Source organism: Pelodiscus sinensis, chromosome 1 (genome assembly GCF_049634645.1).
Source record: "Pelodiscus sinensis isolate JC-2024 chromosome 1, ASM4963464v1, whole genome shotgun sequence".
Classification (NCBI taxonomy): Eukaryota; Metazoa; Chordata; order Testudines; family Trionychidae; genus Pelodiscus; species Pelodiscus sinensis.
This window is the reverse complement of record NC_134711.1, coordinates 108,289,737-108,307,892: the sequence shown is the minus strand read 5'-3', so window position 1 is coordinate 108,307,892 and position 18,156 is coordinate 108,289,737. Positions and strand designations below refer to the sequence as shown.

General features: G+C 44.9%; 1 protein-coding gene across 8 annotated transcripts in view; it reads right to left on the bottom strand.

Annotated features, from left to right (window-relative positions):
• The window catches only part of ERC1 (ELKS/RAB6-interacting/CAST family member 1), a 507,898-nt gene that overhangs the window by 353,894 nt on the left and 135,848 nt on the right, over positions 1–18,156 (bottom strand). For all 8 annotated transcript variants that reach the window (XM_075941054.1, XM_075941075.1, XM_075941087.1 and 5 more), the window contains one exon: positions 11,630–11,797. In XM_075941054.1, the coding sequence (XP_075797169.1) occupies positions 11,630–11,797 (168 nt within the window). The remainder of the gene's footprint in view (positions 1–11,629; positions 11,798–18,156) is intronic.

Here is an 18,156-nt window from a genome sequence, read left to right as displayed (position 1 = left end):
CATCTCATATCACGATTGAGTTCATTAGCATGTGAATTGAATTTGCAGATGAACAGTGATTCCAGAGCCTCCCTGTGGATCTGGCTTGTGGAGCTGGTTTGTGACAAGACAGCTACTTGCAGGTCTGTCAGACTGTGGTTTGGCAGGCTGAAATGCTCACCAACAGGCTTCTGTATGTTCCCTTTACAAATATCCAATTTGTGTCCATTGATTCTTTCCCAGAGAGATCGTCCATTTTGTCCAATATATATAGCAGTGGGGCACTGCTGCCATTTGATGGCATAGATCAAATGACTGGATGTGCAGTCAAATGACCTTTCAATTTTGTGGCTTACGTTGTTTGCTCCAGTGATGAATTTGCCAGTACAGAGATGTGGGCAAAGTTGGCATCTTTTTTGGTTGCAGGGCTGAGTTCCTGGAGGCTTATGATGTAGTTGTGTGGCATGGTTATCAGAAAGAATACATTTCAGGTTAGGGGGTTGTCTGTAAGCAAGAATAGGTTTTTCTCCTAAGGCCTCTGAGAGTGAGGGGTCATTTCCAAGATGGTTTGTAGATTGTATAAAGCGTTGGAGTGGACTGTAGGTAACAACAATAGGAGTTCTGTTATTTTCTCTTTTGGGTCTGTCTTGAAGTAGTTCATGTCTGGGTATTTTTTTGGCTCTGTCAATTTGTTTTTTCACTTCCCCAGGTGGGTATTTCAATTTTAGGAATGCTCTGTAAAGATCTTGTAGGTCAGTGGTCTCCAACCTTTTTACACCCAAGATCACTTTTTAAATCTCAGAAAAGGCGAAAATCTACCGCCCCGCCCCTTCCTTGAAGCCCCACCCTCTCTATTCTCCTCCTGTCCATCACTTGCTACCCCCAGCCCTTACTTACACACTCTGATAAACAGTTTATTTTTAAATTATGTGATACATAAAATTAGAATCACGTGTTTATAGTTATGAAATAAATGGTCTGGTTTTTATTCATGCTATTTAAATCTAAAATGAAGCATTTATAATTATACATTTTGTGAGGACAGAGTTCTGCGGCTGGGGGCAGGGGAGAGGGGAAGGGTGCTGGGAGGGCAGAGGACAGGGTTCTGCAGCAGGGGACAGGGTGCCAGTGGGGACAGAGTTCGGTAGCTGGGGACAGTGGAGTGGGGTGGGGAGTAGGGACAGCATTCCGTAGGTGGGGCCAGGGGAGGCAGAGAGTCCCCTGCATCTCCCTCCTCCCAGGATTCTGCCCCCCACCCTCAGGGAAACCAGCGCATGCCTGCTCCAGGGCCGACCCCCCTCTCCCCCCGCGCAAGGAAGCCCCGTGCGCACACGCACCTGCCCAGGGGGCCGACCCCCCCCCCCCGGCGCAGGGAAGCCCCGCGCGCTTGCCCCGGCGCCAACCCCCCCGCGCAGATAAGCCCCGCGCGCACGCCTGCCCAGGGGCCAACCCCCCTGCGTGCCTCTCCCGGAGCTGACTCACCCCTCCCATGCGGTGCAGGGAGCCAATGCTCCCTCCCGCAGTACACCCGGCAGAGCAGTTAGCGCACTTCTGGAATCACCGGAAGTGGTGCTAAGCTGCGGGACTTCTGTCCATCCCCGGGAAGCCGACACTACCTCCATTTTCACTTGAAGTAGGCAGTGGGGCTTCTCGGGGGTGGGAGGGAAATGGGGGCGGGGCAGACAGGACGCCTCGCAAGCGACTGGTCGAGGCCTCGCAATCGACCAGTAGATCGTGATCGACCTGTTGGTAACCACGGTTGTAGGTGATTGTCTCTGACTGTGGAGTAGGAGCAAATCTGCTTGTATCGTAGGGCTTGGCTGTATACAATCAACTGAAAAACGTGTCTAGGATGAAAGCTGGAAGCATGAAGCAAGTGTAGCAGTCGGTGGGTTTCTGATATAGGGTGGTGGAAATTTGTCCATTATTTAACTGTACTGTAGTTTCCAGGAAGTGGATTTCCCTTGTGGACTGGTCCACGCTGAGGTTGATAGTAGGGTGGAAGTTGTTGAAATCCTTGTGCAATTCTTCAAGAGTCTCTTTTCCGTGGGTCCATATGATGAAGATGTCATCAATGTAGCATTAAGTATAGTAGGAGTGTTAGGGGGCGAGAGCTGAGGAAACGTTGTTCAAGGTCAGCCATAAAGATGTTGGTATATTGTGGTGCCATGCAAGTGCCCATCGCCGTGCCGCTGATTTGGAGATAGAAATTGTTTCTGAATTATAAGTAGTTGTAGATGAGGACAAAGTCGCAGAGCTCTGTAATCAGGTGTGCAGTGTTGTCATCAGGGAGGATGTTCCTGATGGCCTGTAATCTGTCTTTGTGTAGAATGTTGGTGTAGAGGGCTTCTACATCCATGGTGGCCAGGATGGTATTTTCAGGAAGATTATTGATGTTTTGGAGTTTCCTCAGGAAGTCAGTGGTATCGTGGAAGTAGCTAGGAGTGTTGGTAGCTCTGAGAGCATGCTGTCAGTTTCTCAGGAAGCATTATGCCACTGGCAGCAAAACACAGTGATGCAGCTAATCCACTCTGACAGTAGGTGTGCCATATTTGGTTGGCCTTTCTTTCATTCTGCATAGGAAAAAAACAGCTGGAAGAACCCCGAATGGACAGTTCTGTCCAATAAAATGCCAAAGCTCAATGTGCATCCAGCATGCATCTTTATAAGCATGAGACTGCATGAAGTAAGCAGGAAAATAAAGTGACTGATTTTAGACACAAGCTTAGGGCTATCCTACACCTAAGTGCTACATCACCACAGCTACACCAGTACAATTGCACCACTGTAGTATGTCAGGTGAAAACGTGCTACGCCAATGGGAGAGTGTTCTCTTGCAGCCATAATTACAACATCTCAATGAGAGGCAGAAGATATATTGGCAGGAGAGTGTCTCCCACCAATATAGTGCAACGTAGACACTGCTTTAAATCAATGTAATTTATCAGGCTTAAGGGGATGACTTTTTTGTAACTAGTCAGACATGCCCCCATCCCCGTTCTCCACTGGAGTCTAGCTAACTGGACATACTCCTCTGCTTTTGTCTTCTTCCCTGACATTAACTTTCTTAGTTATAATTAGTTACGTTTTTTTATCATGCCTTGGTATGTTATCTTTAGTACAATGCAATTTCTTATACTCTAAGCCGTGAGGCCCAACTTTGCCTAGAAACCATGTTGCTTATGTATATGTACGTAACCTGTGGAATGTATATGAGGTCTGAAAGAGAAATACCCAATGAAAGGCAGTTTAGGATCAGTGACCTTTTAAGTCAGGCAAAGATCCTGCAAGCAGGAAGATTAACTGAGAAGTGGCCAGAAAAGCTCCCTCTCTCTCTTAGACAAAATGTAACATCACAGCAGAAACCTGGGACCGATCCAGAGAAAGTAAAGCCTTCTGCAGATCCAAAGGGATCTCCCAAGAAACATTATGGTCGAGTCTCCGGGAAGCAGCCACCAATGAAATCAAAAGTAATCTACACCACACTTGCAGCCTGCCTCCAAACTGCCAGCATGAATGTGATGTGTGTGTGTGAGTATCACTTTACTCTTAAGAATCTATACCAATAAACAACCGCAAAAGCAATACTGCTCTAGCTCACCCTTTATGTGGGTTTGTTCCTCAGCAAGTCTGAGGAAGTGCAACATTTTTCACATCCCTCAATGACTTAAGTTGCATCAACTTAAGCAGCAGTATAGACAAGCTATACTGGAACTTGTCTTTGTAGAAAATGGTGTACAGTGAAGCCATGACAAGCAAGTACATATAGCACACTCACGGTCCTATCCAAAGTAATGGTCACCAACAAGGCCATCTTTGCCAAGAGATGCAGAAATGATAAGGAATCTACAGGCTCAAATGGAGTGGTCCATAACAGTACAAAAAACTAGTTTTGAATACCACGTTGTCCTGAATAGGTGGGAACAATATATTTATACCTTTCAGAAAACTGGTTGTGATAAGATTAATAAAAACTGTTCAACCAAGAATTCTAGGATGAAATGCTGAGATAGCAGCCAGAAGGGCCCTAAAGGAACAAAGAAAGGGCTAGACCTGGTTTCTTAAGATGTAAGAGATAGTCCAGAATTACTTCAATCAAAGCTTGAGTCAGTGACATATCACGGGAGGCTGCCCAGATGAAGAAGCATTCAATTTACTAAGATAAGCTGCTTTTGTAGAAGGTTTTCTACTATCATGAAGGACATTCTAGACTGCGATTGAGAAGAATGCCACCTCTTCATTTAACCACAATGAACCATGCTGTGAGGAACAGCACCTAATGATCAGGGTTTAACTCTGGCCTGTGATTCTGAGTTAGGAATTCTGTGGTCACAAGAGCAAGGGTTCCTGAATACATAGCTTGTGTAGGTTGGAATATTATAGCTGCCACGGTCAAGCTGCAGTTATAAGGAACATTCTGCCTCAATCTTTTTTCAACTTGAAAATAAACCTGAGAATCAGGGGTACTAGTGGGAATGCAGACAGACAGCCCTTGTCACATAAAAGTAGCTGAAATTGACCTATGGCCATGTCTGACCCTGAGACAGAAATGGGATCCTGTTTTGCTGAGTCACAAACAGATCCACCACTGGACAAACCCAGATAGATAACACTGCAGCTGGGATGGCTGTTTTGAGAGACCATTTGCAATTTAAGTTGAAAAATCTGCTCAAGTGATCTAACAAGTCATTCTGAACACCTGGTAGGTGAGGTGACCGGAGAATGCCTGAGCTCTGAATGTCTTCTTGTCATCTCTGAACTGGAAGATGAGTCAACAACCCTGCTGTGGCTACAACATGCTCATATCATCTTATTCACACTGGGGACTTAAGAGGGATAGACTTTACTTGAGCTAAGCTTGCATTGTTCTGCAGTGGAGCCTAGTTTGAAGGAGTCACATATGCATGCCACCAACAATGCTCCAATTTTTTCCATAATAATAAATGTTATGTGCACTGATGCTTGTGTGGATGTGGACCACCAGCAGAAACACATGCTGCAGGCTGCGAGGTCTGCTACATCAGATAGGCAGCACCTGAATCTTTCCTGGGTGGTTAACTAAACATACACCTTATAGTGTACACTGGCCAGTACGTGACCAAGAAATCTGAAGCAGCTCCTCACTGTGGTTTGTGACTGATCCTTGAACTTGTACACACAGAGGGCTTGTAGAGTTTGGAATCTGAGGCAGAAAAGCCCTAGCATAGTGTGACGGGGTAGAGAAGCCCCGCACGGACCCAGCCAGGACTCTGGAGGTCAGCATTGGCCGGCCAGCCCTTCCTGTGAAGGGGGATAGGGCAGCGGCGGCCGAGCCACGGCGGAGAAATGCGACGCCAAGACCGGCGCCGGCAGGGGGGATGCTGGGGAGTACACCACGAGCGGGGCGGGAGAGGCCAGTACCGTGGACACCAGTGCAGGCGCCCTGGGAGGAAACTCAGGAGACGCCAGCACATGTGCACTAGAGACAAGGTTGGGCAGGGCGAGTCTGGGGACGCCAGTGCAAACGCACAGAGGCCGGCCAGGGAGGAGCCAGGCAGGCTATAAAAGGAAGATGGCCTCCGCGGTAAGGGGAGGAAGAAGGAGAGACAGGTGAGAAGGGATGGGAGCCAAGTAAAGGTGGCTCGGGGAGAGACCAGAGAGAGCAGGGTTGAGGAAGAAGCCCAGGGCGGGCGGTGGGAGTCTCGCTTCCGGGCTGATGAGTTTCGGCAGTTAGCCCCATCAGGTAGGTGGGGGCGGACGAGGAGGACACCCCCACCTTAGGGCCCTGGGCTGGGGTCTGGAGAGTGGGTGGGCCCAGACTTCCCTCACATCCCGAGCGGGGTAATATCCTGTTGGGCCGCCATGGCAGCTACCCGGTGGGCCGGGGCTTAGAGATACCCAGAAAGGGAGGAGAAAGGGGTTAGGACCTGTCTGGAGGGTCACCCCCCTTCACACATAGTTTAAGTGCAGGATCACACCAATTAATTCTATGTGTAGAGAAGATAATGCTGACTTGTCTTTATTTTCAGGCCCAAGACGTTGAACAGTAAGATAGTGAAATGGACAGTGGCCTCTGACATCTGGAGTGACACTGAACCAACCAACTGTTCAAAGAAGAATACGTGTGGATGCATCTCTCATGGAGGTAGAGCGCTACCACTACTATACACTTAGCAAAAAGAGGAAGCTACTCAGCTTGGTGCAGTAACGACGGTTCACTGAGATGTGCATCCCTGTGGGTGTTCCACTATAGGGGTGCGTCTAGACTGGCCTCTTGAATTTGCGCAAGAGCACTGACTTTGTAATGTACAAAATCAGTGCTTCTTGCGCAAATACTTTCACGCTCCCACTCGGGAAAAAGCCCTCTTGCGCAAGAATACTTGCGCAAGAGGGCTAGTGTAGACAGGGAAGAACTGTTTTGCGCAAAAAAGCCCCGATGGCTAAAATGGCGATCGGGGCTTTCTTGTGCAAAATCACGTCTAGACTGGCCACGGATGCTTTTGCGCAAAAATACTTTTTGCGCAAAAGCATCCATGCCAATCTAGACACGCTTTTGCGGAAATACTTTTAACAGAAAAACTTTTCCGTTAAAAGAATTTCCGCAAAATCATGCCAGTCTAGACGCAGCCTAGGTGTCGGGCTTGTCCCGGTGCCACAGATCGGAGATTCGTCAGCAGTGGTCTGCCAACCGCACATGCGCGTCAGGCACCTCAAGCCGTTGTACGGAGAGAGAGACGCCTCTAGAACGATCAGCCATCGAAATCAACAGTCACTGAGATTTCTGAAAAGGTAGTGTCCTATCGATGTAAAAGACCAGTGCTCTGTGCACATCTAATGTATGAAGTGTGGTGTCATATTGGGAGGAGTGTGGCTTGCTGTAGAAGGTAGGGAGGATGATAGGCTAGTTGATGTGAAAGTCCAAGTTTATTTTTGGCAGGAAGGATGGTTGAGGGTGGAGTATAGCCCCCTGACTTGTAAATACTGTATAGGGAGGTGTAGCGGAGAGAGAGGTGAGCTTCCCTACCCGACATGCAGACGTTATAGCTAACAAGAAGGCAATCTAGGTGGTTAATAGCAACAGAAGGCAGGTCACCAAAAGCTCGAAAGGTGGTCGCATTAGGGCATCCAAGACAAGTTCTAAATTACATGGATCATAGACTCACAGAGCTGGAAAAGACCTCAGAAGGGTCATCAAGTCCAGCCCCCTGCTCTAGGCAGGACCAATCCCAACTAAATCAACCCAGCAAGGGCTTTGTCAAGCCGAGACTTAAACACCTCTAGGGATGGAGACTCCACTACTTCACCACTCTCCAAGTGAAACAGTTTTTCCTAATATCCAACCTGGACCTCTCCCACCACAACTTGAGACCTTTGCTCCTTGTTCTCCCATCTGTCACTACTGAGAACAGCCTTCTCAATCCTCTTTGGAACCTTCCTTCAGGAAGTTGAAAGCTGCTGTCAAATCCCCCCTCACTCTTCACTTCTGCAGACTAAACAGATCCAACTCCCTCAGCCTCCCCCCATAGGTCATATGCTCCAGCCCTCTAATTATTTTGGTTGCCCTCCGCTGGACCCTCTCCAATGCGTCCACGTCCTTTTTGTAGCAGGGGACTCAGAACTGGACACAATACTCCAGATGTGGACTCACCAGAGCCGAATAAAGGGGAATAATGACATCTCTGGATCTGCTGGCAATGCTTTTCTTAATGCAACCTAATATGTCATTAGCCTTCTTGGCTACAAGGACACACTGTTGACTCATATCCAGCTTCTTATCCACTGTAACCCCCAGGTCCTTTTCTGCAGAACTACTACTTAGCTGGTTGGTCCCCAGCCTGTAACAATGCTTGGGATTCTTCCGTCCCAAGTGCAGGACTCTGCACTTGTCCTTGTTGAACCTCATCAGATTTCTTGTGGTCCAATCCTCCAATCTGTCTAAGTTACTATGGACCCAATCTCTGCCCTCAACCGTATCTACCTCTCCCCCTTGCTTAGTGTCATCCGCAAACTTGCTGAGGGTGCAATCCATCCCCTCATCCAGGTCATTAATAAAGATATTGAACAAAACCGGTCCTAGAACCGAACCTTGGGGCACTCCGCTAGAAACTGACCGCCATCCTGACATGGATGAAGTGGTTCTCTGCATGGTGAGTAGAGATTTGCTACCCCTTTCATGAACCTCCTAGTGATTGGGTCAGCAAATGTAGAATACCCCTTTACTGGCTGTCGGAAGGCGGTGATCCCAGCGAGGTTAACCTTGAGAGAAGACAACGCTAGGCCAGAATATTTTAAATGTAGGATGTAGTCCAGAATGCAATGGATGGGAACAGAAGTTGGGTCTAGACTGTTATCAGTGCACCAGGAATAAAATCTATGCCGCTTGTGCAGGTAAGTAGTGGTGGGCCTTCTGCGCTGGAGCAGGATATGTCTAACATCCTGGGAACAAATCATTTCCGAATCTCGGAACCAACTAGGAACCACACTGTGAGGCAAAGGTGGTTGGGTTGGGGGTGCACCAGTGTTCCTTGGTCCTGGCTCAACAGGTTGTAGCGTCTGGGTAGGCGATAGGGTGGGTGAGGAGATATGTGAAAAAGATAAGGGAGCCATGTCTGATGCGGCCAAAAGGGCACTATGAGAATTACTGTTGCATTGTCCCTGGAGATCTTTTCTAAGACTCTCTGTATCATGGGAGTCAGGGGAAAGGCATAAAGCAGGTGAGCACTCCAGTTGAGGAGGAATACATCTATAGGTCTATAGTCAGGAACCCCCAGAGGTGGAAGACATGATATAGCACCCAATAATGTAGTTCCCACTCATTGTTCGTAACAAAATACCTACTAAGCGATCAGTAGTGATGTTGTTTTTGCCAGATAGGTACGATGCTAAACTCGTTCTGTCGTGGCAGATACACCAGTTCCGTAGGCATATTGCCTCTGCACAGAGGGAGTGCGACTGAGCCCCTCCCTGACAGTTTATGTAGAAAACTGGTCATGTTGTCAGTAAGCACCCTGGTAGTGCGGCCTCAGATAATGGCAAGAAAGTGCTTGCATGCATTGAAAACGGCTCTCACTTCTAGGAGGCTGATATGGTAGAAGGCTTCTTGTATGGACCAGCAGGTCTGAATGCAATGACCGTTGAGATGTGCTCCACAACCTACCAATGATGAGTTGGTTGTAATTTGGATCGTGGGTTGAGGTCGATGGAAGGGTACGCCTGCTAACATGTTGGCGGGGATGGTCCACCAACTCAAAGACTTCACCACTTTTGGTGGTACCGCAATCCTCCTGTGAACATCGTGTTTGCCAGGAACGTAGACCAAGGCTATCCAGTGCTGGAGGCACTGTAGGTGAAGCCTGGCTTGCGCTAAGACATATGTGGTAGATGCCATGTGCCCCATGAGTTGAAGGCATGTAAGTACAGAAATCGTGGGGCTTGTGGAGAGGACCTGTACCAGACTTTGGATAGCCCAAATTCTGTTTAACAGCCGATAAGCTCAGACAGTAGATGAATCTAGTTTTAATGTCGCCGGTGTGCCCTTGCCTCCCTCCCATGAAGCTGGAGCTAGGGGGAACTGGCTTTTAAGCTGGCTCCCCCCCCCCCAACACCTCCTTTTCTCTCCCCCCCGGCTGCCTCTTTCTGATACAGGTTGGGGGGGGGGGGAAGCGACTAGTCAAGTAGTCAATTAGTCACTTACATCCCTAACTGGAAGACTCCAATTTTTAGAGGCAGAACGCTATGAAGGCCCTTCCACAATGGGTAACTTTTCACTATGCAGCATGACAGCACAAGGAAATCTTGCTCACTGAGAAGATTTCCCTTGGTTCAGACTATAATAGGCAGGGCTGAAGCTCATCTGGCTTTTAAAGCAAAAGAATGGCAGAGGCTCTATTCCTCAAGATACTCCCATACAGACAGCTTATCATCTCTACTATGAAACAAATCTTAGAACTGTACTCCTGTCTCAAAGTAGATTGATCTTTTCACCAGTATGCTCCCTTTTTTTTCCCCTCTGATAATAAACTTTAGTTTAGGTTATAAATTGGCTACAAGTGTGTATATGGGGTGAGATAGGACATATTCATTAACCTGAAAGTATTCAATATTCTGAAGGTAATGCATCTGATCCTTTTGGATTGGTAGAACTTTCTTATATGATGAATAAGATCTTCAGCAATCCTCCTCATATTTGACCTGGGTGGAGGGCTGAGGATGGATTGCATTAAACAAGCTATTGTTGGCTTCTGAGTAAGGTATCACATAAGCTGTTTTGTACTGCCTTGGTAAATGTTTGGGAAGTGGTTCCCCCATTCTTTGCAGTTCACCCTAATTGAGTAACCTAAAATTAACTGTGAAGAGTGAATTCTAGAACTAGAAAAGGCAGCTCAGCTTTTATTTACCATTCTTCATGAATGAGAGTGGAAGTAGGGTGCCCAGGAGATTATCACCGACTAACATTGTAAAATGTATGCTATTCATTTTTAAATGCATGAAGTGAAAAAACCCACAAACCTGTGGATACTTAGAGACCCCAGGGGGGTCGTGACCAAGTTACAGGGAGGTCGCAGCTGCAGGCTTCCCCGGGGTCCTTCTCGCCACTTCCAGGGATTCCGGAAGTGTGCCCCCCTCCCACAGCTGCAGAGCGCGGTGCCGGCGGCTTCCCTGCAGCACAGTGACTGCAGGAGGGGTGAGTCAAGCGAGAGTGGGGGGGGGCCCTTTTTTTTTTTTTGCACTTAATAACCTTCTTTGGCTCCCCTTTCCCCCCCTTTTTTTTGCTTAACTTTCTTTGGCTCCCCCCCCTTTTTTTTTGCTTAACAACTTTGGGGGGGTCACACAAATTCAATGAGCATTTTAGGGGGTCACAGTATCAAAAAGTTTGAGAACCCCTGCCATAGGGGGAGAGCCATAGGGGGGAGAGCCTGAAGGAAGAGGAGAAGAGAACTAACACCACCAGTTCTACCGGAGGAGTGACACCTGAAATTCATTCTACAATGATATTCACTGTGATAGGAAACCATAGTTGAAACTACACTCAATGCACTGAAGGAGTTTATATTTTTTTAACCAAAAAGGATGCAAAACAACAGAAAGACTGGGGTGACCCATGCTTTGGTGTCCTCATTAAAGCACTGCTAAACACAAGTGTATGTTTAGATAGTGTTTTTAACAAGAGCTGTAAACATAAATTCCTTCGTGATCTTGAACCCTTCTCAGTAAGAGATAGATTAATTACCACAGCCTCTCTTTTCTTTGTATTTAATTTCATTCATCTGCAGTCAGTGACCTGCATTGAGATGCTTCACTGTACTGTGGCTGTATTAAGGCAATGCATGGGAAAAAAATGAGTTCTCAGGGGAACATGTCCACCACACCAATACTTCAGTCATTACAAACAGTAAGCTAAAAGCAGAAACTCCATAAAAGGATCATTGAAAGGTTAACGCTAGTGATTGCTCAGTTTTACTTTTGGGTTGGTTTTTTTGTTCCCTTTAAAACTCTGACTAAGCTCACAAGTTTATCATGAACAGTCTTCCAATTACGTCAACAGATTCACCCAAAAACCTCAAAAATGTAAATAAAGGAACAGAGAGATGTTTTGGCAACCTTGGGATATTTTGTATCAGGAATGCGGATATATCACAGGGCACTGAACCTTGTGCACCTGCAAACTTGCCTTCTTTTGAAGAACATTGACTTTGCGTTCTTTCACATCCAGCATGTCTTTGAGGTCATGTATCTCTCCTGCTTGAGTCCCTTTCTCCTCTGCCATCTCCTGGATCTGCTTTGTCTTCTTATTTAGCATTGTCTCTTTTTCCTCCAGACGTAGTCGTAGAGCATCCACCTGAATTTACAAATGAAGAAACAAGACTGTGTTAGATAGGAAAGGAAAGAGTTACTAGAAGACACACATCATTTCCACAATAAAATGAGTGGTGTCAATCCCCAGACAGATTCTGGTAACTAATCTCCCAGTAAGACTTGTGAAATCAACCATTTTTGTGTATATGCTGAGATGCTCATTAAAAATACCTCATCTATACCTCTAAGTCATAAAACTGTAATTTAAGCAATATTTTGTAATGGGAAAGGACAAATAAATGATTGCAAACATAAATACATCAGAATATTTACCATTTGCCTAAGAAGAAATTTTAAAATCCAGTTCTTACAAAACCAAGGAGGTAAAAATATATGAGAATCACAGAAAATAGGATTTTCCATCACAGATCAGGACATTTGTTTTTTCACTGGTTATTGATGGTGGCCATTGCCAAATACTTCAGAACAGCAGCAACACTCTTAAGCCCCCAGAAATATGCAATTTGCATTCTACAATACAACACTGCACACAGAAATAATCTTGTCTTATAATGAGATTTGATACAATCTTCAGCATGTAATTATCCTCTCAGTGAATCTACAGGTTGGCCATGCATTAAGTAATATATACAGTTTTCTCTAACCACATATCCTTTAGCATATCCCTTCTAAATTTACCAGACATTCATCTGACAATCTTGTATTAATATTTCAGAATTTTTCCACCTCAGTATAATGTTTCTTTGTGGGTAGTGGAAGATCTCTCAATTTTAAGAAAAGCTTCCCCCATTTGAAACATTCACAAAATACAGAGATACAAATGCTAAATAGTACTATAGCATGTTTCATCTTCCACACTTACAATACACTCTATTAATTAAGCCTGGAGGTAATATAAGTATAAATCTCTGACTACTGAAGGTCTATATGTGAAAAGAGGGGTAATGATCTTACGGTTACCTGAAGAAATTCAAAAGCATTTCTGGCTTAAATAGCAAATAAGTGGCAAAGATGGGCAACAAGTCCTGTTGGACCTTAATACCATGTAGCATCTTAATACAAGAGGATATTTCTGCAGGATATACCTTTATGCTGAAGGTAAAAGGGAACAAGGGCCACACTGCAGAACTTTGTGGGCCACCATTTGACTATACAAGCTCACTTGGATCTCCCATGGTGTCACCTGAAGGAAAAATAAATTATGGAACTTGCATAGAATCCACAAAGGGTTGTAAACTGACAAGTCTGTTTTTCCCTCAATCTTCTCCATCCATTAGACAGAGCACAAAAGGGGGAAAAAAATGGAGAAGGAATCAAACATTTGAATATACATTCGATCTGAAGAAAGAGGCCACAACAGAGCAAATAACACTCTCAAAGTCCACTCTGGAATATGAAATCCGACTATACCAGGTTGTTCAAGATACCTATAGAAATCCACTGACCCTTATCCACTTGGCATTCAGGCAGAGCACAAACCAGCCAGCTTAGTTGCTAATCCTATTTGACAGTATCAGATTTGGTTCCCCCCATTAGCTGAATTCATTACAGGGCATCATTCACAGTGAGTAAGTAGGGTGCTTACTGAATCCCTTGCTCCTTCTGCACAACTCAGGCTGACAGACATGAAGTAAAAAAGAAAATGTAAACAAACTCCAAATGGAGAAAGAAATTAAACAAACAGTAGATTAGCTGCTTTACACTTGTGTGTATCTGTCCAATGTCCTTAATTTCTTTCTCCTTACTGGCAACACTGGCCAAAGCCACAACAACTATAGTACAACTCTCACAGAAAACCCTTTGCTGCTTTGTCTGACCTGTATTATATGCAACACTGAGTCCACCCTGGTGGGGAAAAAGCAGCTCAGGTCTTCAAGTCAGCATTGCAGTCCTGGCAGCCTATACTCTTGGAGGCTTCCCACTCACTTCCACATCATTAAAATCACATTCCTAATCCCTTATCTATTACGTAAGACTATGCGGTGTGGGGTGAGAAAGAAACAAAAGATGCTTTGAATGAATATCAGTGCGATGAGTACCATTCAAATGCCAAACAGAGCAGTTATTTTTGTAAGAAAAAAATTAGCAGGCAGCTTCAAGTGGCTGAAGATTGGTCTTTGAGGTCCAAATAACATAGTTTTTGGTTTCACTAGCTCCTCATGGTCAGCCTGCATAAATAGATCAAATATGTCGTGTTTCAAAATCTTCCAGTCTTCAGATAAACAGCCTTCATTCATTCTTGAGGATAAACTAAAAATTCCCCTCACAAGCAATGCCACATGTCCCTAAATGGTTGTTATATATTAAATGAGACACCTCCGTACACAAATCCACTGAAATACTAAGTGAATATACAGTATCTGCAAACACAGAATTCTCCATAAAAGATTTTCCAACTCCTGATTGATTGACCCCTTTGAACTCTATATTGGCTTATGGTTTGGAGTAAATTAAACTCCTTGGTTTATTTTGTGTGAGGTCCCTTCTTAGAGACCCACAGAAAACACTTTCAGCAAAACTCCTCAAAGACTGGCAAGCACACAGTCAACATCCTACCACTGTTCTTGGCAGAATGATCTACTTGTTTATTCACACCAGCTCAGTTTATGGATGGCTTCCATCCAGACTGCCAAGAACTGAGGTCTGTGGCAGCCAGGTGATGCCAACTTCAACAAAGTCAATGTAAGACTTTTTCTGCACACACAAATGGCTGTGAAAACAGCCACCAGGTTTTGCCACTCTTGCCTGATTTCTGCATCTTAAGTAGTATTATCTTAACCTAAAATTAACCTGCCTATTTCCATATTAATAGGTAGTCATGTCTTTAATTATATATTAGACTAAAGGTCCCCAAAGCGTGGGATATGCTCCCCTTGGTGGGATTGGGAGGACCATTTAGGGGGCGTGACAGGGCCTGGCCCAGCTCCGCCTGAGGTGGGAGTGCCAGCCAACCCCTCCCCAATCCCAGCTCTGCTCCTGTCCTATTTCCAGATACAACCTGGACTAAGGATGTTAAGTAACAGTTAATTAATAGTCGATGGAATTTCCATTGACTACCCGATAGGCACTGCCGCATTCCTCCTTTGAAATGTACAAGAGTCCCTGCGGGTTCCACACGTCATTTCCCCAGAACCTGGGGTCAGACAGAGACAGCAAAGTGGGGATGGGGAGAGGAAGAGAGAGGATACTTCAAAGCTTAATTGTAGATAGGCAATTACTTATGAAACAATCATGTAGATAGGCTTGACAAATTTCAATTTCTGATCATTTTATTGGATAATATCAATTCTATTTTAAAGATTTTTTCCCCGTTTATTTAAATAAACTTTCACTGTAGTGGGATATTATGAAGAGTGGGGTCCGGCATTAATTAGCGAATGACAGCAGATATGGAGATTTAGCAAGTTAGTGCTTTACAACCATTAAATCAAATTGCCAATATCACATCAAAATATACAAACATCCTTAAACCCAGCTTTTAAAAAGCTTTTTTTTTTGCTTTGCATAGCTATAAGTTTGATATTACTGACCAAAAATATGTTTACATCTGTGTGCATGTGTAAAGTGAAATTGACATTTACCAACACTTACATATAAACTAATTCTTCTAAACCTATGTACAGATTACCACCCAGGGCTCGTAACCCCATGTTTTGGTATAACAGTGTATTAATATAGTTTCAAAAAACTGTTACAAGTCCAACATGGATATAGCTTTAACAATTCATATGTTCATTTAACACACTCAATGTAAACAATACACTTCTTAAGGGCTGTATTAATTTATTTTCTGAATATGAACCTCCTCACTTGCCCTATGAAATAGATTCAGGCCACAGAATCATGCCAACTTAGATAAAATACAGTAATTCCTCTTAACACATGCCTGCATAACACGTTTTCGCGATAGCACAATTTTTTTTTTAGGGAACTTTTTTTAATTACACGACCGTCCCCGGAATAACACGATTTCCCCAGCTGGCCCATCACCGGTGGCTGCACAAGGCTTCCCCCGCCTCCTTGCAAAGCGGCAGATGGTTCGCCTCTCACCGCGCTGTTTCCCGCTGACTCACCCTGGCAGGACGCAGTGCGGGTCCCAGCAAACCCGTTACAGGGGCATACTCCCAACCCAATCCCCCTCCTCTCTCCTCCCCTTCCCTTCCCCAGTGCCAAACACCTCCCCTCCCTGCTGTAACCCAATCCCCTTTCTCCCTCAACCTTATGTCCCAGTTCCAACAGACACCATCGCTTGAAATGCAACCCCCACCTTTTCCATTATTTTCAGTGGGAAAATTGACCCCGCATAACACGTTTTCACTTAACATGATCATTTTCTGAAACATATCTATAGTGTTAAATGAGGAATTACTGTATACAAATAACGCAGAATATTTCAACAAATTGAACTCACTTCCTTTTGAAATCGAATACGTGCCAAAACTGAGCCAAACAAAAGGACAGAATAAAAACCTTATATTGACAGAGCCTTTCAACTCAAAAGTAAATATTGATTTTTCTTTATTTATAAATATATTATAAATTTACAGAACTATTTATGAAGACTCATTTGCATATTGACAAGTTAACCACAATAGCCTCTCCACCCACTTACCCTCAAGATAAACAACTCCCGAATAGGACACTATGTCTCTTAGTTCGAATATGACAGGATGCTAAGTTTAATCTCTGGGCTATGAAGCCTGCATGTTGTGTCATCTTTGCACTCGGTTTTTAAGGAAAAATAAAAGGTAGAGGCTCAGAGAGCAAGACATTTCCCCCAAAAATATTCATCTAAAAGTATCTTTAAAGTATTTCCCCTTATGAAAACTAGTTTTAATTAATCATCACTGGCAGAGAATGTCTTACTAACATTTTATTTCCTTCTAGTTTCCTACAGCTACCAAGTTACTTCCTAATTGGTCAGCAGTGTTACCAGTTCTAAGCCAAAAGGACTGGGTCATGACATTTTCTCTCATTTCCTTTTAACCCATCATTGGACAGTCACTACCTCAAACCAAAAGCACAGCAGCCAGAGTAACCAAAACTATTCCTAAAATGCTGTCCAACTGATTGGAGAGGAACATTTATGAGTTTCTACCCAATTTTTTGAGGCTTCACTTTGGTGAAGCCACAAAAAGAAAAAAGATCAACACAGTGTATTATTAAAGCCCACTCAACAGGATATGACAGTAAATGTAACACGGGAAACCCCCTAATAGGTAAATATTTTAAATCAACATAACTGAGCTCTAACTTTATGCACAATAAAGTAAGCAAGCTTTTAGGACAGTAAAACAGCATGTTCCAGTAATGACCTAGATATTTTGTAATCCTGGAGAGTGAGAGACCTCATAAGTCTCCTCTAGCCTTCCTCACATTACCAAATTCCCTTTTAATGAATTCACTGGTGGTGAAAGTTGTTCAACTCCTAAGCATGAGACTAAACTCTCCTTTTTAACCTAATGAATAAGTATAACTCTGGTGGTAGTAGTGAAAATTTCCCCAACTCTAAACTCTATTAACGTGTCAACTGCCTGTTCATAAAAAGAAGTTACTCACCTTGTGCAGTAACGATTGTTCTTCGAGATGCGTGTCCCGTGGATGCTCCACTGTAGACGTAGGGCTTGTCCCGGCGCCGCAGATCGGAGATCTTTTCTAGCCGTAGTCTGCCAGACCATGCATGCACGAAGTACGGCTCGTGGCTTTTCGCGCCGTTTGAGCGTTGATGGTCCGGCTCCCGCCAGTTCCTCCTGCCTCTTGCTCTGAAAGACACAAAGTATAGAAATCGCCGAAGAGGGGAGGAGGGCGGGTCGTGGAGCACCCACGGGACACGCATCTCGAAGAACAATCGTTATTGCACAAGGTGAGTAACTTCTTTTTCTTCTTCGAGCGGTGTCCCGTGGGTGCTCCACTGTAGGTGAATGTACAGCAGTAGCTCGCGAATGGAGGAGGGTTCGGAGCTAGCATGCCGTAGCTGAGGATAACACCTCTGCCGCCACCGCCGAATCAGGTATTAAGAGATTAGGGACGGCATAATGTGTAGCGAAGGTTAGGTTGGAAGACCACGTAGCAGCTCTACAGATATCTATCAAGGGAACTCCCTTGAGGAATGCAGTGGACGTAGCGACTGCCCGAGTCGAATGGGCCCTTAGGGTCGAAGGCAGTGGTTTCTTTCGCAGTTTATAACAAGTTCTTATGCACTGTACAACAGTGAAGGAGATGCGTTAAGCGGACAATGAGCGACCTTTAGAATGGTCCGCCATTGATATTAGTAGCGAGTCCGCCACTCGAAAGGGTCTGGTTCTCTCAATATAGAAGGCGAGAGCTCGTCTGATGTCCAAAGTGTGCAAGCGCGCGTGTTCTGGTGAAGCGTGTGGTTTG